Genomic DNA, 25,479 nt, shown 5'->3' on the forward strand with positions numbered 1-25,479 from the left:
TTTGTGCCTATGTCCACAAGCTGGAAGCATAAAATACTAGGGTAAGCCAGTCCTAGAAGAACAGGGTTGTAGTCGCAACTATCTAGGAGAGTCAGAAGGCCAAGGCCTACCTGGATAACTTAATAAACTCCTTTCTCAGCCAAATAACCAATAAATAAGGGCTGGGGGTGTGGTAGGATGCTTGCTTGCCTAGCTAGTAGAAGCTCCGAATTTGACACCCTCCCCCATCATCACACACACAAAAAAGTAATTTATCAAGCATTCCCCAAGCCAGGAATACTAAGCAAATATTTCTAACCCTTCACACCATTGCAAGGTGAGCGCTTTAACCTGTAATTTACAGATAAAGGTCAGGATCTATAGCTACTGAGCAGAACTTCTAAGTCTGTCTCCATGTCCTTTACCCTGTTCTGTCTGCTTGCCTGCCTCCTTTATTGTTATTGTCAGGGTCTTGCTATATAGTCCAGGCTGGCCTGAATCTTATTCTATGTCTTAGCTTCCCAGTGCTTAACTTATAGGCACACATGCACCACCTTGCTCAACTCCCCTACTCTACTAGCCCCACACACTTCCTTTTAGAACTTTTCACAGATCACATGACCTTTAGCCCTTACCCAAGGAACTGGAACTTTAGGTCTTCCTAACTCAGCCTTCAAGTACTGAGATTACATGTGCACACACCAGGCCTGATGAGCTTTATACAAAATCTGTATGTGTATGCAATTTGCATGCACATATGTACATGTGTGCCTGGTGCTCAAAGAGGGCATTGGGTCCCCTGGAACTGGAGGTAACGATGATTTCTAGAAGCTATATGGGTGCTCGGAACTGAAACCTGATCCTTTGCAAGAGCAAGAAGTGTTCTTATCTGCTGAGCCATGTCCCCAGCCCCATATACAAGTTTTAAATGTATACATTTACTTACTGTCATGAAGATTGAGCCCAGGGCCTCATCCATGCTAGGCTTTGTCATTGAGAAACCCAGAAGTCAAGGTCAGTGGGGCATGGTGCCTTCTATTGCTACTTCATTCAGCATCTCAGCTCTTTCGGTTGCTGCTAAGCCTCAGCTCTTTCGGTTGCTACCAAGCTTCATGTAAAATCATACCTAAGATAATTGGGCATGAGTGTGGTTGCCATCTGAACTGGAAATGAAGTAGATATATTTATTTAGTGAATGCAGAGGCAAGTGATTAAAAACAACCTACCCTCAATGGAATTCATATTAAGGAAAATAGAAATTATAAAACCAGGCTCTACAAAACAAACTGCCTTGTTAAATGTGGGAAATGGACAAATATTTACTGAGCACCTACTGTGTATGATACACTGAAGAAACAGCATTAAATGAAACAGATTCAGTCCTTATTTTCTCAACCAGACAGGAAATCAGACACTTGGGCCAGTCAGATGCCACACAAGGCTAGTGTCTTGAGTTTAATATTAGGTACCCAAAAAAGTAGAAGAGCATAGACTCCACAAAGCTGTCCTCTGATCTTCACACACCATGCCATGGCCTTTGCCCCTCCTAACAATAAATACAAACTAAGCAAACCAGACATTTAATGTACAGACACACACTCAGGCACTGACTTTTAGTTGTAGTAAGTGCCTCAGAGGAGAAGACTAGCCAACCGGAAAGGAGTTCTGAATGAAGGACACTTATTTCTGAAGAGTGAGTAGCACGGGTGGAGCAAGAGCTGACATGTCTCAAGTTACAGAGTGTGAGAACACCAGCAACGGCTACAAACTCAATTCAAATTACAATTAGATTTATTAAAACTGCAAGTAGGGTGACAGCTTTAAAGCCACATCAAAGGCATGCTGCCAACAAGGGGTTAAGAGAAGGATTTTTTTTTTGAAGGTGGAGATAACCCTTATCTTGTTTCTGTGAAGCTTGTAGCTGTGTAAGAAAGTTCTTAACTTCCCTCAGCTATGTGAGGCACTGTCTCTTTCCCCTTGTTCACAGCTCTAAAGGGGATACCTCTGAAAACAGTGATAAGCGGGTTTACAGAAGCCAGGGCAGGCTGTTAATCATTTCACAGCAGTTACACCATTCTGTGGAGGGTGGAGTTTGCTGGGAGTTCATCTTTCAGAACTTTAGGGCAGAGCTCTGCCAGTGAGTATCAAAGAGGTACCTGGTACAGAATGCAGTTTCCTTAGCCATCGCAATGGCACACAGGGTTTTAAGGAAAGATGTATCAAACTGAAGGAACAGAAGAATAATTGGTCTAGAATAGAGGAGAATGATGGAGGTAGGGCAGGCAAAGGCCAGATCTTGGAGCGTTTGGGGATTTGAGCTTATTGTAAGAACTGGGAAGATTGAAAGGTCAACAGAGCCTTAAGCTGTGGAAGCAAATATCAGTAGCAGCACTAACAGAGCTGAGCTTTGTGGGAAACCAAGGTTTGGTTCTGAAGTGGAAGGAGGCTAAGAAGAAAGGCATAAATTCTAAGACAAAGGAGGGGTCCAGCACTCAGGATGCTGAGACAGGAAAACCATGAATTTGATGCCAGCCTAAGCTACACAGACCCTGTCTTAAAAAAAAATAAGAGAAATAGGGAGTGTAGGGTTACCTCAGTGGCAGAGTATAAACTTTTAATTTTTTCTAATGTCTGCTTTTCTTACAAACAGTAACCAGTTGTTTTAACTTCTTACCAGCCCTGTAGTCCCCGAGTGGTGCACTGTAAGAGCTGTCAAAGCTTCAGCCCTTCTTTCCCGCCCTCAGCTGCCGTGTCATACCACCACAAGAGTTTTCAAAATGGCAGCACCACAACACCTCCTCACCTGCTGTCGTGAGCATTACCACAGGAGCTGTCCACGGTGACAGTGCCTTCTTTCCTGCCTCAGCCTGTGGCCATCATAAAATAACATTAAAGGAAGAAGTTACTGCAGGAGCTGTCCACAGTGGCAACGCCGCCTAGCTAACCTCCCCACCAATCCCTGATCTTCCCCAAGCTTAGGACTTGAAATCCCACCAATCCTCACATTGGAAATCTGCCCGAAAAATTCTAGCCCCTGAGAAATTCTATATAAGCCCTGCCCTTTGTTCAATCTCTGCTGTCCATTTCCATTCCCTGGATTTGTCCTTCCTTCTCCTGGATTCATCTCTCCAATCTCTTTCATGAGATTTGCTGCCTGGTGTGACTCTTACAAGCCAAGAAGCAATGAAGAGAAGGGAAGAATTAAAGCAGGGGAGGGGGCTCAGCTTCCTGATCTCTTCAGCTCAGCTGGGACACCCTCCCCTGGGAGCTGCAGTGTCTCTGCTGAGAAGGCTTCCGGAATCTCAGAGCTGTGTGGCTCCTGGACTCCCGTGTCTCGGGATGCCCCGCCCTTGAGACACTGCCCCACATCAGAGCTGTGCAGTTCCTGGGTTTCAGAGCCCCAGTAGATACCCTTCCACGGAGCAGAAATGTATAAGCCCTCGTCCTGGTTTAATCACTCAGCCCCTTCAAAGGTTTCTCCCAGCCCTTCCTCCCTCAGTTCACCAACAGTATGCTTAAAGAATCCCTTCTCTCAGTTTTCTCAGTACTGGCAACTCCAAACTATAGCAACTGTTCTAGCCTATCTGCTCAGCTCAGCTTCTCCTGGCTCAGCTGTCACCAACTGTCTTCTGTCTTCTCTTTTTACTCTGTTAGAAGAATTGACGTTCAACTCCCTTCTCCTTTCCCTCTGCTAGCCCTGTGCTCTTTCTCAGCCTCAGTTGTCTTCTTTTTTTTTTTTTAATCTGTTCCCAGAAATCCAAGAGGCAACCAACACTGAAGATCACAGGGTCCGGCAGTTCTAACAGCTAAGAATTCTTAAAAGGCCAGTTGATTAGCAACTAGGGATCCTTTAAAGGCCCAGGTTCACAAGACAAATCACACTACAACAGAGGGCTTGCTGAGCATGTACAATAAATAATACAGCCCAAGAATGCTTACCCAGATGAAAAGAGACTTGTGAATTAGTGAATGAAGGATGATCACAAAGGTATAACACACTTGGATCCTCTTTGCAAAATGTCTAAAATGTATGTTTTATGTGTATATTTGTTTGCCCAAAATATGACAGCTGAGCAGTGGTGGTACACACCTTTAATCCCAGCATTCAGGAAGCAGAGACAGGCAGAGCCAAGTTTGAGGCCAGCACTGTCTACAGAATGAGTTCCAGAACAGCCAAAGCTGCACAGAGAAACTCTGTCTTGAAAATAAAACAACAATAACAAGCAAAACAGACATGAATGTTATTTTAAATAAGTGTTTTTATTAAAATGATAAAAATATTTATTTTTAAAAGTGTTATTTTAATAGTTTTAAATACACATACTGGGCTGAAGAGATGGCTCAGTGGTTAAGAGCATTGACTGCTCTCCCGAAGGTCCTGAATTCAAATCCCAGCAACCACATGGTGGCTCACAACCATCTGTAATTAGATCTGATGCCCTCTTCTGGAGTGTCTGAGGACAGCTACAGTGTACTTACATATAATAAATAATTTTTTAAAAAGATGCTTAGAATAAAAGTTATTTAAAACTACACATACTATAAAATTTACTATTTGCATTGATACTATTATGTAATAATTTCCAATAACTAGTTTGAGAATTTTTTATTTTATGGGTATGAGTGTTTGCTTGCATGCACATATGCAGGTGTGGTGTGTGTATCTGTATCAATGGGTGTAATATCTGTGGAGGCCAGAAGAAGGCATTCCACCTGAGTGTTTGCTTGCATGCACATATGCAGGTGTGGTGTGTGTGTCCGTATCAATGGGTGTAATATCTGTGGAGGCCAGAAGAAGGCATTCCACCTGAGTGTTTGCTTGCATGCACATATGCAGGTGTGGTGTGTGTGTCCGTATCAATGGGTGTAATATCTGTGGAGGCCAGAAGAAGGCATTCCACCTGGAATTGGAATTGCAGGTGTTTGTGAGCTGTGATTGCTAGGAATCAAACTGGAGACGTCTGGAAGAGCAGCCAGTGCTCTTAATCACTGAGACATTCTCCAGCCCCAGAAGCCCAAACTTGAAGAGACAAGGGGTCTCTTGTCTTTGAATAGGAGGAATAGTGGCAGGGAGAAGAGCCTGGTTATTGGTAATTGTTCTTTTACACAAAATCTGGGCATTTATGTCGGGATAATGGATCCAGATATGCTGACTATAGTTCTCTGTGTCATTGATATGCCTAAATATTTGTAGATACATAGTTTTGTCTCTTCCTTTGGAAGCACGATTTTGAATCCTCTCTGCTTTGTTACTTCGTGTTTTAAAGTTGGTCTTTATGAACACAAGTATTACCCTAATAACAAAAATTTAAAATGCAAACCACTTTAAATAAAGGAAATATATTAATTTTAATGTCTTCAGGAGAAAACATTCCTTGTAACCAGGGGCACTAGAACCCTGCTAACTCTGTGTGTGTGTGTCAGGGCTGATAATTCTGTGTTTTCCCCAACCCTGTATGGTTCTACATGTCTCCTGCTACCTGTCTTCTTGGGAAATATAGAAGGCATGTGGGTACGGATGAAGAGGGAGGATGTCCCATTCTCCTTTGTCACTTGTTGCTTATCTCAGTCAACTCATTACTTGGCAAGCTAGAAATAAACTCAAAGCAAAAATCGAAGATTTGAGGAGACTGAGGCGTATAGGTTACCCCCTCAGGCTTTAGACAACTGAGTGCCCACCCCTCGAACCCATCATTCATATAGTCAGTGTCCCGCCCCCAGTCAGTCATCCATAGACCAACTGAATGCCCTGACTCCCAAGTCTATCATGTACAAGATAGGAGATGTAGAAGTCTGTCATTTAGAAGGCAATGAATGGTCCGCCGAGTGTGTCATCTAAAAGGGGAGTAGCCTACAGTCCATCATCAGGAAAAGAGTAAGCACTCCAGGAAGTTTAGCAACAGAAGACATTGTCAGCCTTCCTCCACCAGGCTGCATCCACTGGAGGTGCTGTCTCGGGATGTGGAATACCCGTGAGCTAGCCTTGCCCTGTGAGTCAGCTCCGCTTTCACTTATGTCCTATCCAGTCCTTGTTGCCTTCCCTGCTCCCAGCTTCTACAGTGCTCATGTTTGTCTTTCTAGAACAGTCAGCACAGTGTCTAGTCATCTGCTACTCGTGTGGTCTCTTTAATAACTGGAACTAAGTCTTTTTGATCATTGCCTCCTCCGTACCAAACAATTGTGAGCTCAAAGGACATACCCAACCTGCGTTGATCTAAATTGTTGAAGACAGATCTAACCCTTGAACCCTTCCCCAAGTGATGTGCCTGCACACACCCTTTGCCTTCTTGCTAGGCTTCACTTCTTGGTGTTCAGATCTCTTTCTGAATGAGTATGATGTACACACACATACCCTGCCCTGGACCTATGGCAGAGATTTCAGTCCACCTCCACATGCACTGTGGTTGTTCTTCTCCCTGTCAGCTTGCTTCCTCTCCTGTGCTTTGCTGCCTTTTCCTCTCAGGCTCTTCCCCAAGCCCTTTTTCTTCCATGCTGGTGATTGTATTTAAGGCTTTGCACATGCTAGGCAAGCATTCTGCCACCAAGTTGTATCACTATCCCCTAGATAGTGATGGCACTGGGCATTTGTTAAATAAGTTGCTTCTGTCTGAACCTATACATATTAAGATATGTCTATCATGCATTACAATTCTCCTGTTAAGCCCCCATCTCATGCCAGGCCCTATGCTAGTTAATACTCTGACTGTAAAGGCAGTGGTTGTTATAGAAGGGTTTCATTCTAGAAGAGTCTGGCAAGGTACCTAACTCAATCTTTTGTCAGTCACAGATTCCCTGAGGAACTGGAATTCCTGAAAACACTCAAGTTTAAGTAGAAGGTAGGTAGGGGCACTGGGGTGATAAAAGAGCTGGAGGGAACTACATGTTTAAAAGACCGAGGGCTAGGAGGGGTTAAATAGTCAAGGATCTTAAAGACGTCATCAATAGCTAGAATGTGGCGCTGAGACAGGCATTGGCGAGATGAAGCGAAGCCTTTTGTCTGCTAAGTCTGCTTCAGACAGAAATCTTTTTGGTTGAAAGTGACCACTGATCCACTAAGAAAAAAAAGAGGTCCTTTATGGGCTCAGTAGCTAAAAGTTCAGGGCTTTCAAGATCAAAGATGTCATTGAGTTTTGACACCTCTCTCATCTTTGCTCTCTTTGTGTTAGCTTCATTCTTTCTCTGTAAAATGGTCCCCTGATCTCCCCAGAACACAGCGTGGAAGGAACCATTGATATTGGTTGCTTATGCAGATCTCAGAACTTTCAAGGCCACCTTCTTTTCAGGAGGTCTAGACCTATCTAGCTTAGATTCCCCAGGAGGATGGCAAGATCTTGGCCTTGTCTGAGCTTATGGAAGCAGAGAAGGGGACAGGTGAAAAGACCTTCTTCCAAAACTCCAGAGAAATTTGCTTTTCAAAACTAGACAGCACCCTGCTGCCTACTAAAGAAGTAGGTCCAAGGTCCTAATGTGCATATTCTCCGCTGTACCCTTAGCTTTCCAGAAAACTAGAATCATTAGTTTGGGTAAGAACATAGAGGAAAACAGAAATGCCCCCAACCCACCCCATGTCCAGAGAGCCCTGACCTACTTGTCTCCCTCCCACTCTCAACCCTCCCAGTCTTGCTCAAACCTCTCCACATCATGCCTCAACTTCGGAGCATTTGAACTCTGAGCAGTGGGTCGCTTTCGCCTCACGCACACCCCACCTAGGCAGGCCCAGTCAAAGGTCCCCTCACAGGGACCACCTTTTTTTCCCTGGGATCCCGCGCTTCCGCCTCCGGGGCGGAGACTCCTCCCCTAGTAGTTCCAGTTGTGTTCCCTAGAAGAGCAGCCGGGACCGGCAAGAAGCCGGGACCTCCCCCTCGTTCCAGGAACTGCCGCGCAGTGGGCACTTCAGCCCTGGAGGCCTCGAGCCCCACCCGGGTGAAGGCGGCTGCGCGGCTTCAGCACCACGGACAGCGTTCCGTCCGCAGCCCTTGTGTCGGCGAGGCTCCGCGCTATGCTGGCGGCATGGCCCGGTGCTCCAACTCTATGGCGCTGCTGTTCAGCTTTGGCCTCCTTTGGCTGTGTTCAGGTAAGAATTGGCCGGCCAGGTTCCACTGCCTCAGCTAGTGGCTTAGGGCACCAAGCTCCGTCACCCCTGCTAGGACAAAAGGCGAAACGAGGGATTCTCTAGCGGAGGAGGAGCCTGCTGGGGGATGGGGAGAGACTCCAGCCAGGGTCGTTCTGCAGGGAGACACTGGAAAACTGATCTGGAAGGAAGACCCAGGCGCAGGCGCAGGCGAGAAACCTGGGAGAGGTGGAAACCTGACCATTGCAGTGAGCACAAAGCAAATGAGCACAAAGAGGAAAGAAGAGGCTTCTGAGATGGCAAGAGGGTTGAGATAACGCCTGACTTTTTATGACCTGGTTGTTAGAGGTGTCAACCTTCCTCTAAGCCCTGGCTCCCCATCCCTTTCCCACTCCCTTCATCAGGATCCTGATTTGGGTCACCCCACAAGGCAGGAAGGGGAGAGTTCCCCCACCTCTTTTAGGATGGACAGAAAACTTAGAAGAGTAGAAAATGCCAGACTGAGGCACTCTGTGGGGTGTCCAGAAGAGGGGGCTTTGTGCAGAGGCACAGAAGAGGAGGGATGAGGAGAGGGGCCAGAGCAAGGCAATGCACAAAAGAATGACAACACAAAAGGGTAGGAGCCTGCACCCACAGGTCAGGCAGCCCCCAATATTCTATTTCAACCCACGGAGGCAGGCAGGACTTCAAGCCTTGTCTCTCTGATGCCTTTTGGGGGAAACAAATCCCCATTAGTCCTTGCAGAATGGTGTCTCTTTGGAGCATTTGGACTCGTGGTGTGGTCTCAGAGAGAGACTTATCTATGAAAGACAATCGGCCAACTCTGTGGTTCTGTGACATAATTGAAAAATTTGCAGTATCCTTAAAGCACAGGACTGTAAGAGGCTATGACTTCCAGACTCCCTGAGTAGGTGGGCCTTTCTGAGCCCTTCTGTTTACTCACTTCCTGCCTTCCCTTGCCCAGGGGTTTTGGGTACTGACACAGAGGAGCGGCTGGTGGAGCATCTCTTGGATCCTTCCCGCTATAACAAGCTGATCCGTCCAGCTACTAACGGCTCTGAGCTGGTGACTGTACAGCTCATGGTATCATTGGCACAGCTCATCAGTGTGGTAAGTGTGGGTCTACAATAGTCAGCCCGGCCAGCAAGGCTTAATCACAAGTTTCCTTAGGTGCTTCCAGGGTGGAAGAGACCAGGGTGGTGGCAGGTCTGAGCACTTGGGTTGGGGCACCTTTTCAGCAGCCGCCCTGTTTCCCTGCAGCACGAGCGGGAGCAGATCATGACCACCAACGTCTGGCTGACCCAGGTTAGTGCTCTTCCCTACCCACATCCCCTCCCTCCTTCCCCTCTTCTCTCCTTCAGAGAGGAGTCCTGAATAGTTGGGTTCAAATCCTTGTTTGGGCCACTCACCAGCACTGTACTTAATTAATTTAGAGTCTGGTTTCAGTATGTAGTCCTGCTGAGCTAGAACTCACTTTGTGGAACAGGGTGATCTTGAACTCATAGAGACCTGCCTGTCTCTGCCTCACTAGTGCTGGGATTAATGCTATTCACTACCATAGTTGCTCAACTCTGGTTTTAAACATGCTAGACACTCCCAAGATTCATCTCCACATCTGTAAACATTAAGTCTAATGCCCTGACTTAGCTGTACAAATTAAATGAAGAAGTACCATCATGTGACCTATGTGTGGGCAGAGAAGTCACTGTGCAGAGAAGGCTAGCCATATGAGTTTTCCTTTGTCCCTTTCTTTGACTTTGGGCCCCTCTTGGGGCTAGAGGTTAGTGCTGTCTTGCTCTCTCCCTTTCCCAGGAGTGGGAAGATTATCGCCTCACATGGAAGCCTGAGGATTTCGACAATATGAAGAAAGTCCGGCTCCCTTCTAAGCACATCTGGCTCCCAGATGTGGTTCTATACAACAAGTAGGTGACCCTGGAGTGATGAAGGTTAGGGAAGACCAGAGGTGTGCTTGGGAAGGGATGAGATCATGGCAGGTGGGAATACAAGATGAGCATGCTGTTGTGAGCGGGAGGGGGCTTTCCCTTAGCAGATGGTAGGCAGGCGACAGACCCAACTAGTGGGATGCAGTGTAGACAGTCATGGTGACTTGGACCTTGAACTGATCCTCCCAGCTACTTAGATTGCTGGGGTAAGGATATTAAAGACTGACAGTTCTCAGTGCCTTGCTTGATCAAAGAGTGAGAACTTCTGGAAGCCTGGGTGGCGACAAAGAACTTATATGGTCCTAGGTTCACCTAGATTCCGTTCTGCTCCCCTGACTGAATCTTCTCCCCTGTAAGGCACAAAACTGTCAACTGATGACTTGTGTCCACACCCTTTCATTGCTTGAGGCTCCTTGCCCTGGCCTCTCCAGCTCCCTCACCTGTTTACTCTCATGCAGACTAACCAGCTTATATGATGTGGAACAAGTAGCAGATGTGCCCCCCCCTCCCCCCCAATCATTCTCTTCAACCACTGAATGGATTTACAAGCCTCCTGAACAGGAGGAGACCCATTCTTACCACCAACCCGTGAATATTCCCACCCCTATCTCCATTTCTGGGCAATCTCCGTGTATTAGATGGTCACTTCCAGCCAGATCCTTCTTGCTGGGTTTATGAGTGGGATACAGACTCTCAAGCCAGGCCTGACTGCCCCATTCCTTAACAGTGCTGATGGCATGTACGAAGTCTCCTTCTATTCCAATGCTGTGGTCTCCTATGATGGCAGCATCTTCTGGCTACCGCCTGCCATCTACAAGAGCGCATGCAAGATTGAGGTGAAGCACTTCCCATTTGACCAGCAGAACTGCACCATGAAGTTCCGCTCCTGGACCTACGACCGCACTGAGATTGACCTGGTGCTCAAAAGCGATGTGGCCAGCCTGGACGACTTCACACCTAGTGGGGAGTGGGACATCATCGCACTGCCAGGCCGACGCAATGAGAACCCAGACGACTCCACCTACGTGGACATCACCTACGACTTCATCATTCGTCGCAAACCGCTCTTCTACACCATCAACCTCATCATTCCCTGCGTACTCATCACCTCCCTGGCCATCCTGGTCTTCTACTTGCCCTCAGACTGTGGTGAAAAGATGACACTTTGTATTTCTGTGCTGCTGGCGCTCACGGTGTTCCTGCTGCTCATCTCCAAGATTGTGCCTCCCACCTCCCTCGATGTGCCGCTGGTGGGAAAGTACCTCATGTTCACCATGGTGCTAGTCACCTTCTCCATCGTCACTAGCGTGTGTGTGCTCAATGTGCACCACCGTTCGCCTACCACGCACACCATGGCGCCCTGGGTCAAGGTGGTCTTCCTGGAGAAGTTGCCCACCCTCCTCTTCCTGCAGCAGCCACGCCACCGCTGTGCACGTCAGCGCCTGCGCTTGCGAAGGCGCCAGCGGGAACGTGAGGGAGCAGGCACACTATTCTTCCGCGAAGGTCCTGCAGCTGACCCATGTACCTGCTTTGTCAATCCCGCATCAGTACAGGGCTTGGCTGGGGCTTTCCAGGCTGAGCCCGCTGCAGCTGGTCCGGGGCGCTCGGTGGGCCCATGCAGCTGTGGCCTCCGGGAAGCTGTGGACGGCGTACGCTTCATTGCGGACCATATTCGAAGTGAAGATGATGACCAGAGTGTAAGTACCAGGGGTGAGATAGGCATGTTGGGAACAGAGACCCCTGTGTGCGGGGAGTAGGTGTCATTTAGGGTCACAAAGCAAGGGTATAGGGGAGGGGCAACGTGATTGAGGACTCAGCAGGGTAGGCTTCCAGATTGGCTTGCTGGTGGTGGTATCTGTACCAGATGACCTTGTAGCTCCCAGAGGACTAGTATTCAGGGTGAGATGTGTCAGCTAAGGCATCATTAGTGTGAGAGAAGGGACTAGGAACCTTGGGTCAGGGAGAAGTTCTTTTGGGCCCGAGGGTGTCACATGGACACTTCCAAGTTGTTAATGCGCTACTGCTCTTAGTGCAAATGGAGATGAGTCCTTGTGGGCCACAGAGCTGGCAACTGGGATGATGATGGATGGGGAAAGGGAAGTTTAGAGGTTCCATGGGGCTGGTCCCAGCAGAGAAAGCAGAATAAAATCAATAGCCTGTTTCTACTGTCCTGGGCCTTGAAAGAGTCTAATGAAATATTTATAGAAATGGGGTGGGTAGAGGCCAGGGCTGTCCAGATGCTCTCACTCTTCTGCACCCCCAGCTTCTGGTCTTTTCTGTCGTCTCCCTAAAAGGAGATTCCTTGAGACTAAGCCAGGAGTTGAGGGAAGGTGCGATGGGTTAACATCCTGCCCCCCATTTTGGGTACCATCTGGCCTTCCCTGAGATCAGTGTTCAGGTACCTGACTGGTTCTAAGCCAAGGCTCAGTTGTTGCCATAGTGACCAGCAAGGTTTCCTCTGGGACTCTGCCATTCCAGCTGGGGAAGGATAAAGGGCAGGCACTGTGGTTTATGTTGGGAGCTGAGTTCAGACATCTCCCCTCCTCCCCCCCCGACTGCAGACAAGCATGGGAGAGGGAGAGAGGCTGAGACTGGAGATGAAGCAGCCAAGGCTAACTGGGTGCAGGGCTCAGCAGCCGCTGCATCTCTGGCCTCCACCTCCGCTGCAGTCCATCATGTAGCCTGCATTTCAAGTCAGGCGCTGAAGGTGCAGTGACCTACTTGGATGCCTCAGAGGCATCTAGACCTCAACACGCCCAAACACAAGTCCTTGCTCTACACCCCCAACCTGGCCCTAACTTGCCCCTAGTTTCCCTGTCTTGCTGGAAATGGCATTACCCTGGCTAAGCGGCTCACACTGAAGCCTGGTGATGCCTTTGCTCTCTCTCCCTTAGTGCTCACCACTGATGTTTTCAGAAGTCCTGTCCTGGGAGCACCACCTCCAAGGTGATTCCCTGCTTTGTCCTTTTTCTGTCACTTTCATGCTCACACCCTGGTCCTTGAGCTCCTGTCAACTCTTGTGTGGACCACGGGAGAATCTCCCAACTGCCTCCCTGTTCAGCTTCCTATGCACAGTTAAATAACCCACACCCCCAGGCTGGTGACTTGCTCCCTTGCTTGGGTCACCAGCTTGTCACTCAGTTGTCTCTAGCAAGCCAAGCTCTTTCCTGCCCTCGAGCCTTTGCATCTGGGTCCCTCCACGAGAACAGTCTTTGTTTTAGTTATTCTTCTCATTGTTGTGACAAAATTCTCTTGAGGAAAGCAGATGTAGGGACTGCAGGCTTTGGCCTTGCAGTTTGAGATTACAGCCCAAGGCAGGGAAGGTGGTAGCAGGAGCCTTCAGGTCCTGTTTCAGTCTGGAAGCAGGGAGAGGGGAATTCTGAGATCAACAAACACTTCGGTTTCTCCTTCTGCCTGGGACCCTAGCCCGTGCAATGAGTGCTGCCTGCCTCAATTAATCCAATCTAGAAAGATTCCCCATAGACGTTTGTTCCCATGATGATGCTAAATCTCATCAAGCTGATGATATTATGCTTTCCTCACCCACCCCCCCCCCCGCCCCCAAAACAAAACCAAAACCCTGTTGCTGTTATTATTTGGCCCTGTTCTTTAAAGGTAGTCATGTAGCCTTGACTCCCAAACACTGGGATGTGTCTCTTCTCAAGACCAGAGATGCTCTCCTGGTGATACAGGGTGAGCATGTGAAAGGCCCTGAGTTCCAACTGCTATCGACAATCAAAGTAGCAATGAAGTGCCCAGCTTCAAAGACCTAATTCTGGAAACAGAGCAGCATCAATACTTTTAGCACTGTACAGTCCACATTCAAGCTTTCCCGACTGTCTCTGTAGCATCCTTCCTAGCACTGTACAGTCCACATTCAAGCTTTCCCGACTGTCTCTGTAGCATCCTTCCTAGCACTGTACAGTCCACATTCAAGCTTTCCCGACTGTCTCTGTAGCATCCTTCCTAGGAGCATCATTAGACCTAGGAGCCCAAGGTGCATTGTGTTGCCAAGCCTCATTGCGTCACTCCCTTGGCTTTCTTTGCCTTTCTCGGGACAGTTTAAAGGGTCAGGGCTGGGATGCTGGGATGCTGTTCTGCTGGCTTTGCCTGACCGTGACTTCAGTGTGGATCTGGAACGGGGCTTCCTTCCTACCCAGCAGAGCTTGCTGTAAGCGTCATCTCCTAGAAGAGGCTTTTCCAGGCCACTCTGCTCCCATCTTCCTTCTGTTTCTCCATCCTAGTCTTCCATCCCCTCTCACTGTATAATCTCTGAGAGGTTTATTGTCTCTGTCTCCTTGAAGAGACTCAAAACCATAGGGTTCTTCACTTGGTTGTGTCTCCGAGCCTTGCAGGATGCCAGGTCTGTGGCAGGCCCAACTGTGACTTCAGTGAGTGACTGTTTGGCTGCCAGCTACATAAATTGCACAGTTGCCGGCTCCCTATCTTGTGTCCTGTGATCTGGCTGGGCCCCAGAGAAACACATACAAAAAGGCAGGACTCAGTCTGGAAGAGAAGCTGGCTTTTCCTGTGACCCTGTAGATGGTTCTCAAACCCCACGGATATCATTCATTACCTTTTGGACTGATGTTTTAACACTTGGGCACCACTTGCACCTTCTGGGTTCTGTGTAGGAGTGAGGTTGAGGTTGTGGGAGGGTGTCCCAAGCTATCATAAAAGCAGAACCCCAGAGGCAGCACCTCTGAGTTACTGAGAGCCTTGTCCCGGATGCTAGCAGGGTCCCTCTCATGTTTGGTGGAAGGCCAGACATACAGATTGAAACAATATGGTATACTGAGTTAGCTAGTGCCAGGGACCAATAGGAGCAGGGAAGCCATTAATTTTGTTTGGTGAATAGACAATTAGGAAATTAGGGCTTTGAAATATGTGTAGGAGTTTACCAGTTTTGTTTTTTGTTTTGTTTTAAGGAAGTGAGAGAACTAAGAAGACATGTTGTGGTTCTTGCTAAGTCTGAATTTTGGGGTGTGGGAGGCAGTAGGAAGTAGACTCCTATTTGTTACGGGTAGGTTCGGGTGGGCCCCGGGGGCAGTGGGAGCACTAGAGACTTTGGAGTAGGCAGGATCAGAGCCGTGAATAGTTGTTCTGGGTTTGCTGAGGGAGAGGATCGGGGGCTGGGGGGGGTGCACACGCGGTAGGGACTTTCCTGCCTCTTCCCACACCAGGAGACTGATATCTGGGTCACCTTCATTTCCTCCATCCAGGTGAGGGAGGACTGGAAATATGTTGCCATGGTGATCGACCGCCTGTTCCTCTGGATCTTTGTCTTTGTCTGTGTCTTTGGGACCATCGGCATGTTCCTGCAGCCCCTCTTCCAGAACTACACTGCCACCACCTTCCTTCACCCTGACCACTCAGCTCCCAGCTCCAAGTGAGGTCTCTCATTTGCAGCTCCTCATCCCGTGACCCCTGGGGTTCAGTAGTATTGGGTGGAAGATGGATTGATCCCCACTCCACTGAAGCCTGCTTCACACCTCCATTCGCACAGAGGCCTCCAGCCTGGAGGCTGGACCAGCTGCCTCATGTTCAAGCATTCTCCCTCCCCTCTGAGCTGATTCAGGCAGTAGTGTTAACCGTGGGGGCCAAGGCTGGTAAGTAGAGGCCAGAGATCTCAGAGCCACCTACCCTGATAAGGGTGCTGGAGACGGGGCCAAGAAAGGGACAGTTATCTATGGCTTCCGAGTCATGGGAGAAGAGAAGGTAGGGTGAGGAGTTCAGATTCTGCAGCCAGGCTGGCAATGGCGTCTCCTGAGATAAAAAGTGCAGGGTATGGCTAGTAATTGGCACCCGCCCACTTAGGCGGACAACACTTGTCTGGGAAGACTTGCAGTTTTAGGGAGTTCTCTTGAGAGCTCCTACAAGTCTCCTGGGTTGCTTCAATGCAATCCCACAGCCTGTGCCTCAGAGGGCTCCAGAACCCAGCCCCAGCTTCTGCCAGTGCAGAATTCTCTGTACCTCTAGATTTTTCTCTTTCCTTTCTCACTTGGGAAAGGTGAGGTGTTGGGCGAACCTTTGAAGGTCATGAGCTAGGTGAGAAGTCTAGGCTCACAGTCTCAGAAGAACATTTACAGTGCTGGCCTTCATTGGGAGCCATGCTACAGATTCAGAACAAGCCTAGAAGGTGGGTCCCTTCCTCCTTGCCCCAAGGCCACGGACTGCTTAAAGGACATAAGTGACAGACATCTGAACTGTGCCTCAGTGTCAGATGAACTCATGGGCATCTCTGCTTGGTGACTGGAGAGACAGACCTCCTACTAGAACAGGAAATTAAAGGTTGCCGGTGTAAGGCCCCTCTCCAACCCCCATAAACTTCCAGACCCAGAGAAAGCACCCTGAAGTCATAAGCAGCACCTGGCTAGGTACTGTCCCTCTGGAGGGTAGCACCAGTGTTGGTTTTCCAGCCTCTGTGAGACCCCACCAGCTACCACTAGGACCACCTTTGACTTTACTACCTCCTGTAACTGTCTGATGTCCAAATTAGTCACCAGCCAGGACTGGAAAGATCAGTGAACAGTTTGTCCAGCTCCTTTCCGCATCCTGTTGAACATATCAGGCAGACAGTGCTCATCTTAGAACCTGCTCCCAGCATTTACACTGTGGGAATAAAGGTAGGCAGGGCTGTGCAGGGTGAAAGGGACCCTGGCGTGTGGAGGATCATGGGACAGTGCTGTTCTTGCCATTTTTAGTGCAGCCTTTGGAGGAAGACTGCAGTGGGGGAGGGGTGGTATGAGGCTATCATGTGTCAGGATGGTTTGAACCCTAAAGGACATTGGCAGGTTTTGGGGAAACTCAGTCCCTACCACTTTGGGGCCTTCTGTCTCTATCCGTGCTTCCTCCTACATGGAGCTGTCTCTAGAGAGAATCAGGTACCTGATTTGGTGAGCCTGGATGGGAACCTGGGACAGGGTGGCATGGGAGTGGCAGTGATGAAAGGTGTTGGGGACTCGAATCAGGGACTAAGCTCCAGTAACCTGGCAGCCGCCTTTGCCTAGGCAGATGGCCCACAGGTCCCCTGCCTCTGTGGAGACCTGCAAGTCTGGAGCAGCTAGTGCCAAGGGTGTGGAAAGCTGAGAACAAACAGGACACAGGACCCTCCAGAAGGCTCATCTTGGGGAAGATTGAAGGGGAAGGGCAGGACTTTCTTGTAAGGAACAAGGACAACGGTGGACCGGCCACTGTGCCTATGCTATGGGACTCCGTCTCTCACAGCCCTGCAGGGAAGCTCTTGAGACCAGAGGCAGCAGCAGAGCAAGCATGACTTCCCATGGGACCTGTTTCTTGCCTGTCCCCATGGCCTTTGGGAGACTTCCTAGGGAGGAAAGCAAAGCCCTTTATAAAGAGCCTTCTCCGAATTGTTCCCCAAGAAGAGTAACAGGTCTTCCTGTTATCACCTTCTGCTTTCTGCTTCTAGGCAGAAGGGGCTGTTGAGCCCCACATGCACTGACCAGCTTCCCACTCACCAACTGGTCAGAGCCAAGTGTCACTTTGTAGTAATTACCCCATCGTGTCTGAGAAGTCTGTCAGTGTGCTGGTCACTTGCTTTCCAAAGGACCTGATCACTTTGGGAACTGGTAGGACACCTCACCCACCCACCTTCAGTGCACTGTCCTAGGCATGCCCTTGTCTCCATTCCTGGAATATTTTCCATGGTCCACCCCACCCACAAACTTACTCCCCCATAGCTGGACTTATTTCTCTTAAAATTGTTTCCAAATATGTTGAGTTACTTTGTTCTGTTTGGGGCAAGGGGACTAACCCTTCCGGATCAGATTGGCAGATATAGAAAGGGAGGATGCTGGAAAATCTCCACTCAAGAGAGGGGAAAGCAAAAGTCAGCAAGGGTGAAGGGCAGTGTGTACTGCCCAGCCAGTGGTATCTGCTCCCTTTGTTAGATGCAAAAGAAATGGCCAGGCGGCTAGACCCAGAAGGGACCTCTGGGGAAAGACCCTCTATAAGGAACCACCAGGGGTGGTGTGGGCTTGGGCTTCCTCTCCAGTCTGGGTTCTAAAATATCCAGGCTTCAGTCAGCTGGCAGACCCCTACTGCACAGGCTTGATCTGTGCTCAGATCCTGGGATCAGAGTGAATTTGTGGGTGAGCCTCTTGGGGCCTTCATCTAGGCTTTAAGGAAACCATCTATCTTTAAATTTGAGGGCCAGGGATCAACTGAATCCACTTGTACGTGATGCCAATTTATCCTGAGCAACACTTCTAGCCCACAAAGCTGGATACACCCTCAGAAACTGGAATACTCCATTCCTTGAATTTGGACTCAGTGGCTGCTGGAGGACAGAGGCACTGAGACTTTAGGACAGCAGGAGCTGTCACCTTGAACTGCCTTTAAAACTGCTCAGCTCAGTTAAACAGGGAGTGAATGATACCACATGAAGCCCTGGACTTAATTAAGTGCTGTGCCCCAAAACATGTCACTGGGTCTTCTGACCTCAGTTGACCCATCTGTGTAAAGGATTATGAGAGAGTTGACACTCAGTGTCTTTGGGTGTTGTCACTGTTGAAAGGTCAAAGACAGGTCTTCCAGTTCTGAAGTAAGTTTACTAAGAGCTGGGTTTCCTTAAAATTTAAGAGGGAGGCTTTCGATGCCATCCACAAAGTTAAAAGGTGCATCTGACGTGTCATGGTCCCAGCTGCAACTGCCCTTTCAAAGGGCACGTACAGGGCAGTAAAGGCCGAGGCTTGTGGGGAGAGCAACACCAGCAAGACTGGCAGGAGCAGAGATTTCTGCTGTCTCCAATGCTGTTTTCTCATTTGGGGCTTTGAAATCTACTAAGCCCCACAACCCCCAAACTAGGAACAAAAGATGACAGAGTGGGCTCAGGTGGGAAACATTTTGAAGCAGGGAAAGTGCTGAGGACATAGCCGGGTCCCCAACTGGCTGGCACACCACACCGCCCGAACTACAGTCAGACTGTAGAAGCACTGGGGCCCTTGAAACTACTGTGGCCAGAGATCCTGTCCCAGGTCCCTGTTCCCAATCTCACCTCCCCCAAGAACCAAGATATAAAACTTTATAACAGTCCTGATGCTTCAGTGTTTTTATTTTTAGGAATGTATACTGTCACTTGTAAAGGGACAGAAGGAGGGACTGCATCCATCACAGCGCCAAGGCTATGCCTGGGTGCTTCCCTACTCTGCTCTTGGAGTCACTGCTAAAACCCCAAGGCCAACAAAGTCCCTTCAACTTGAGTACAGGAAATAGTTTCAAGCATTGACAATTCTTACACGTGATTATTCAAGGAATGCAAGACAGCCACGGTTCAGACAAATCAACTACAGAAAGTATTAAGAGACGGTGTGGAGGGAGGCCCTGCTTCTTAAAGTAAACGTGAAGGAAGCACAGTGGGAGGAGGCTCTGCCCGCGGCCAGCGGGACTGGAGGCAGGGTCGGGGTGGGATGCAGGGGGTCAAGTCTACAGAACACAGGGATACCTTGGCCTCTTCCATCTGCAGAAACTCAGAACCACTCGTTTTCTAGACAGGATCGGGGTATATGTGAATACCCAGGGAGGACCAGAGGGACCAAAGGAATCAAAGGGAGAGACATCTCTGTCCTTTAGACTCCAGGGGAAGAGCTCCCTGTCCAGGCCTGGAAACCACAAGGGCTCTGCTTCAGATGCAGTTGCCGGAGGGTGACATGCCTCCAGCTGACACCACAAGCATGCTGCTACTTTCTCACTTGCACGGACACTGGAGTTTCATAGGATGATTTGGTTGTGCAAAGACATCCCCAGTGTACTGTGAGGACACAGGTTCTTGTGTTGGCTAGATCTGATCATAGGTTGAGGAGGCAGTAGCCATTAGACTTGAAGTACGAATGTGATGTTTGCTGTTGGCAGTGGGCCAGAGGGTGGGGGAGCCAGGCAGCTCTGAGGGTTAAGCAAGGGGGTGCAGGAAACTGCTGAACACACTGGCCAGCTGTCTCCAGATGGAGCCACACCATTCAGAGGAAAGAGGTGGGCTTGGTCCTAGGGGCAGAATGGAGTAGGGTCTGGCTGGTGGATCTGATGCTAGAACCAGACTCTACAGAGGCTCCCACATACCCACAAGTCACCGTCAGAGGGGGAGGAGTCAAAGAAGCCCATCCCAGAGTGGGAGGCCAGCCTGCCCTGCCACCTACAACACTTGTATGTAAATGAAGATCCTCAAAGGAGCAGGGCAGAGATTCCAGGGCCCTGTGCCCTGTCCGTGACCCAGCTTCTGAAGCCATCTGATAGAATGAAAGTACATTCACTAATGGAGAAGTAATATTTGCATCTCCAGTCTGCGATGCAGTTCAGAATCAACGCCTCTGGCCTTTTAGAAACATTAATTCTATGCAGGGCTTTGTCACTTCTGCTGAGACCAGGAGAAGAACCCCAGTGCACCGACAGGATGCTCTGCCTTTACCTTTGCTGTCTGGGCAAAGCTGCTCTGCCCACCATGCTCACCCTCTGCTTTTCACAAACAGCTGGGGCCTGGGGCCAACACCACATGTGCCCAGGGCCAGCTTCTGGGAGTGCTCATGGAGGGGCAGATGGAGGCATAGCGACATTCCACGGAATGCTGGTGCACTCTAGTTAGTGCTTGTGGGCCCCTACTGGGACGTGCTTGGTTTGGGTACCTTCCTCAGTCCCACTGGCCGATTCTCAACTTCTCTGCTGCCCAGGAAGGGAAGTTCGTTGGCGGGCCAGCACAGCCTGTTACTGGGTAGGGCTTACCTGTCCCAACCACAGTTTACCACATTCCTGTTGTTCGACAATCCCTGACCACGGTTGTCAACTCCTGTCCTTGTAACATTTCACCAATCCTTTATGTTCACCTCTATCCTCTGGGGTGGGGAAGGAGAAACCTCATCACAGGAAGGCATCCTAGGAGGGAAGGATGACAGAGCAGGGGCCTGCCTGCGCATCTGCAGGTGACATCACTGGTCCCTGACATCATTTACAGAAAACTGATGGGATGGAATCAAACCCACAAGAGGCCAGTGCAGCAAAGGAAAAGGAGATGAAAAAAACCTCTGCAAAACGAAGCCCGAGGGGCCGGGGCCCCATGTGACCAAGAACTGTCTGTGCTACATATGGAATGGTAGCATTTCTGTTTCCTTTAATCTTGGCCTCTTCCCTTGAGAAAAGGGAGGTGGGGACTTGGCTGGACCCCACCTCGAAATCCCAAAGCAAGCAGGATTAATGGGAACCAAAGTTCTTGGTACCATCTATTATGGTTCTACCATTAAAAAAGGGGGGAGGGGTTAAAAAAGCTCCTAAATGCTGGCCCAATGTGATGAGGAATGCCGTGACCTCCCTCTGACCCCATGAGAAACATGCCCCACTCTCAGTCATTGGGCACTGGACAGAGATAAAAGTTCTTTTCCTCCTGGGGTTTGCTGATCCAATTCCCATAGCCCATGTCTCGCAGGCTTTTCTTGAAGTAGTTCTTGGCTAAGTCATAGTCACGGGCAGCTTTCTTGGCTTCCCCATAAGAGAGCTGCAGTAAATCTCTACGGGCTCGGAAGGAGCAGAGCTTCTTAAACTGAAGGAAAATATTCTTCTTGGACACCCGAGACAACTCTTTCCCTGGTCTGGGGAAACAAAGGCACGTGTTATTCATCTAGGAGCAGGTAAGGTGGGGGCTAAGGTGTGGGTTTTGCACAGGGTGGATGGTCCTGAACTCAGTACTTGCAGGCAGGGGCCTGCCCCTGGGCATCTGGAAGGAAGCCTGCTTGGGCCTCTCCTGTGCCCTCCCATTCCTTACCCATCCACGGTGCCTCTGGTGCCATCCAGGATCTCTAGGTCATAGCCATCAGCCATGCACCAGTTGACGCTTGTTTCCTTGGTCTTTCCGGACTGCCTTTTGGAATCATAAACACTGACTCGGCCGACCTAGGAACCACGGGGTGATGGAAGAGAGGCAAGCCGTTCAGGGCAAAGGTTCAGAGCAGGCATGCAAGACATCTGGGAAAGGAGTATGTGGGCCTCATCTTTCCCTTGTGAGCTGCACTGACTTAACCACGATTCAGACTAAGGACCGAGAGTCTAAGCCCACGCACCCAAAGGGAAGAAAAGCTTGCTCTTGACTCCCCAGCAAAGGCTCCCTTTCCACAGTACACAGCTTTGCTTAAGGAGGTATGGGTCAAGAGTAAACAGAATGGGTCATAGCACCTTGGGGTGGTTGACAATAAAGGGATAGCGTAGTCCATCCTCAAATGCTTTCCCATCTCTGGTCACGCGGCAGCAAATAGCACGGGTCAGATGCCCTTGGCTGAAAAGGTAACCTGGGTGAAAACAAACGCAAGATTACACCCGGGGTCTGCAGTGAGTGCTGCCAGGAAACAGAGGTGCATAAGGAAATTGGAAGATGAGACCCAGTCATCAGGACAGAAAAGCAGCTCCTGACTGTGGCCACACAGGCCCTCCAATACCCATGCACAAGACTCAAGGCTCCAGGTCAGGCAGAGCTTGAGGAGAAGACGGAAGCCCAAGAGCAAGGCTTCAGAGCTACCCATGCTCCAGAGACCCAGTCTGGCAGGTCTTTTCTTGATTTGCTACCTATGCCTACCTTCCCTGACAGAGCAGACGAGGCACTCAGATCCAAAGTGAGCTTGGTTTTTACCTTAAGACAACATGGCCTATAGCTTGTGCTGGGATCTGAGCCAAAGAGAGGTGGGTTAGAGCTCACGAAGGAGGTCTCTTACCTAAGGTTACAGATTTCAGGTACACAGGCTGTAGGAAGTGCGTCAACAGCGCCCCTTGCAGGCCCAGCACATTCCAGCGTAGGATTTTGTCACTACAGGACATGGTACGGAGTCTTTCCCCAAGGCGGATGCCATCCCACGTGGGTACAATGTCACTGGACTCCACAGGAATTGTGCCTTCCCCTGCATCAGAGTTGGATTGATAAAGGCAACCGGACCAAACCAAGTCCTGGGTACAACATGTGTACTCCTGAGATTTATTTATTTATTTATTTAATATATGTGGGTACACTATAGCTGTCTTCAGACACACCAGAAGAGGGCATCAGATCTCATTACAGATGATTGTGAGCTACCATGTGGTTGCTGGGAATTGAACTCAGGACCCCTGGAAGAACAGTCAGTGCTCTTAACCACTGTGCCAGCTAATCATATTTTATAGCACCTACTATGTGCTGAGTGTGGAACTAAGAATGAAGAGCAGAACTCAAGACTTAGCTTCTTGCTATATTTGTGGGATGAGGAAAGAAAGGGAGAGGCGTGGCAATTCTGCTGTCTGCAGTGCTCAGAAGACTTCATGTGAGTTAGCGTGGGGAACAGCACAGACACTGAGGGCAGAGGAGTCAGGGATGCTCAAGCACAAGGGAGAAAAAGCAGCTGCACTGAGTGTTGCAGACACAACTGCCAAAGCCAAGGCCCCAAGGCAGCCAGAGTCAGAGAGCAGGTGCAACCGCAGCAGCTGGCTGAGGGGCAGGCAGTGTGAGCCGGGGACCTCTGCCTCTGAAGAGTGCAGTGGGGAACCACAGCCACTCAGCTTCGCTTCTCTCCCTAGTTTCAGTATCATCACTGTGTGTGTGTGGGTGTGTGTGTGTGCACACGCGTGCGCTCACGTGCATATGCACTCATTCAGGCCTGAAGTTCATACTGGCTGCCCATCTTTCTTCATTTATTGAGGCATGGTCTCTAAACCTGAAGCTCATTCATTTGGCTAGGCTGAATCCTCCTGCTTCCAAGTCCCTAACACTGGGGCTGTAAGCATGCACCGCCACAACAGTACTGTACAACCTGGACACCAGCTCCCAGCTCCCAGGTTTTTTGTTTTTGTTTTTTTGGAGATAGTTTTGCTGTATGGGGCTACAGCTCATATGCCACACAGACACAACCCACCCACTTAAAACACACAACACACACGTGCCTTCATGCTTATTCCACCACTACAACCAGCTCTGGAGCCTAGTGTCACCTCACAAAGAAGTCTTTCACACTACCAAGTCCCAGGTCACATTCTGTGTCTAGGAATCTGTCTACTCTGTCCCTTTCAGACATGAAATCCTATGACATATGTTCTTCTGTGACTTGCTTTTCAGCTAGCATGTTTTCAAGGTCTACATTGTACCAGGTCTCAGGACTCCATTCCTCTCTCTGACAGACGCTATTCCATTGCTTGGATAGAACACTTCATTTATCCAGCTATGAACACTCATGCTCTCTCTCCCCAAGTGTGTTTCCATGCACACACACTTCCCTCCTGGGGTGAGTGTGGAGGAGTGGAGCACCGGCTGTATGGTGACTGCATTTACACTTCAGCAGGAAGGGAAAGGACAGGACCCGTGTCTGAGGATCACCTGGATGACATTGCAGTGGGAAGGGATAGGAGCGATGGGATTGGGCACTGGAGGACAGAAGAGGGCACAGCCATAGCAGGATGTCTTTCAGTGCTGTCCAACCCAGTGACGCCCACCTCCCATAGGCCTTCACTTCTGCACACCCCCTCCCACGAACAAGGCACAGTGTGGCTCTCGTTTTATTTTCAGTGGACTCTCCCTAGAGCTCCCTGGGCACATGGGGCTCCTCATCAGCCTGGAGACACCCAGCTCTCCCAGGCTACAGACACAAGGAAGTGGACACCCCTAGGGTGCATGTCTCCTCACTGCCCACTGGCACCTACCACTCACCATTCTCCACCTTGGTGCGAAGCTTGCCTTGCTTGGGATTTTCAAAGACAGGGTAATGGCGGGACTCTGTGCTTTCCACGGCACGGTCACTGCAGGATTTGTCAAAGAGGGCTCCATCTCCACATGGCGCCGTGCTGCCAGACAATCACATTAGTTAGGACCCCCCGACTTCTCTCTCCAGCCTCATGGGTCTTGGAACCATTTGCCATCAATGCCAGGGGCATTTTCTTAATCCTATATGGGAACTGGCAGCAGGGATGCCTTTGCCATCTGGGCATGCACCTCAGACACAGGCAGGTGAGGCTACAGTACAGGTTGTAGGTAGGAGCCAGGGGAATACATGGACAGCTGAGCCAGGGGTGCAGACCTGATGTAGAGATGAAAAGAAACCGTCTTCTTTATCTGCAGCTTCTCTCCTCCCCTGGCAAGCTCAAATATGCTGTTCTTGGCAGTGTGGTGGTTGTACTTCATCAGTTCACTGTAGAGAAACCTACCAAAAGCAAGCTGGCTGGGAGGCGGCTGGAGTCTGGGCGGAGCAGACCACACCTGCACATGCTCTGCCCTGCTGGAGCCAAGGTAAGGAAGGCTTCCACGGTACACAGCTTTCAGCTTGTCAGGAGGAAGAGGGACTGGGAAGTTCCCTACAGGAGACCTTTTCACTTCATAAAAGTGAAAGTCTTTGGGGGCAGCCACGATTCCAGGCCTCACAGGGTGGGCTGCCACTTCTCCCTGACTCCTGCCCTTCATAAATTAAAGATGACTCAGAGAAGAAAGCTGGCCAGGCAGGGGCTAAGTACAGGGCCTCACACGGAGGGAGAGCGGCTTCA

The 25,479-nt window shown here is 49.7% G+C and overlaps 2 protein-coding genes across 6 annotated transcripts in view; one reads left to right on the forward strand and one right to left on the reverse strand.

Annotated features, from left to right (window-relative positions):
* Positions 1 to 7,521: 7,521 nt before the first annotated feature.
* Chrnb2 (cholinergic receptor nicotinic beta 2 subunit) lies at positions 7,522 to 19,018 on the forward strand. The gene is made up of 6 exons (XM_021159065.3): positions 7,522 to 8,053; positions 9,015 to 9,160; positions 9,311 to 9,355; positions 9,863 to 9,972; positions 10,721 to 11,690; positions 15,216 to 19,018. The coding sequence occupies exons 1-6, from the start codon at positions 7,990 to 7,992 to the stop codon at positions 15,384 to 15,386; spliced, it is 1,506 nt and encodes a 501-aa protein (XP_021014724.1). The 5' UTR covers positions 7,522 to 7,989; the 3' UTR covers positions 15,387 to 19,018.
* Positions 19,019 to 19,048: 30 nt separating this feature from the next.
* Adar (adenosine deaminase RNA specific) overlaps positions 19,049 to 25,479 on the reverse strand; it is a 39,216-nt gene continuing 32,785 nt past the window's right edge. For all 5 annotated transcript variants that reach the window (XM_021159064.2, XM_029475005.2, XM_029475004.2 and 2 more), the window contains exons 10-15: positions 25,020 to 25,142; positions 24,653 to 24,786; positions 22,698 to 22,880; positions 22,165 to 22,277; positions 21,758 to 21,885; positions 19,049 to 21,584 (exon numbers count right to left, since the gene is read on the reverse strand). In XM_021159064.2, coding sequence (XP_021014723.1) covers positions 21,338 to 21,584; positions 21,758 to 21,885; positions 22,165 to 22,277; positions 22,698 to 22,880; positions 24,653 to 24,786; positions 25,020 to 25,142 — 928 coding nt within the window. In that variant the 3' untranslated portion in view covers positions 19,049 to 21,337. The remainder of the gene's footprint in view (positions 21,585 to 21,757; positions 21,886 to 22,164; positions 22,278 to 22,697; positions 22,881 to 24,652; positions 24,787 to 25,019; positions 25,143 to 25,479) is intronic.

This window comes from Mus caroli, unplaced genomic scaffold (genome assembly GCF_978045245.1).
Source record: "Mus caroli unplaced genomic scaffold, Mus_caroli_1 scaffold_3, whole genome shotgun sequence".
NCBI lineage: Eukaryota > Metazoa > Chordata > Mammalia > Rodentia > Muridae > Mus > Mus caroli.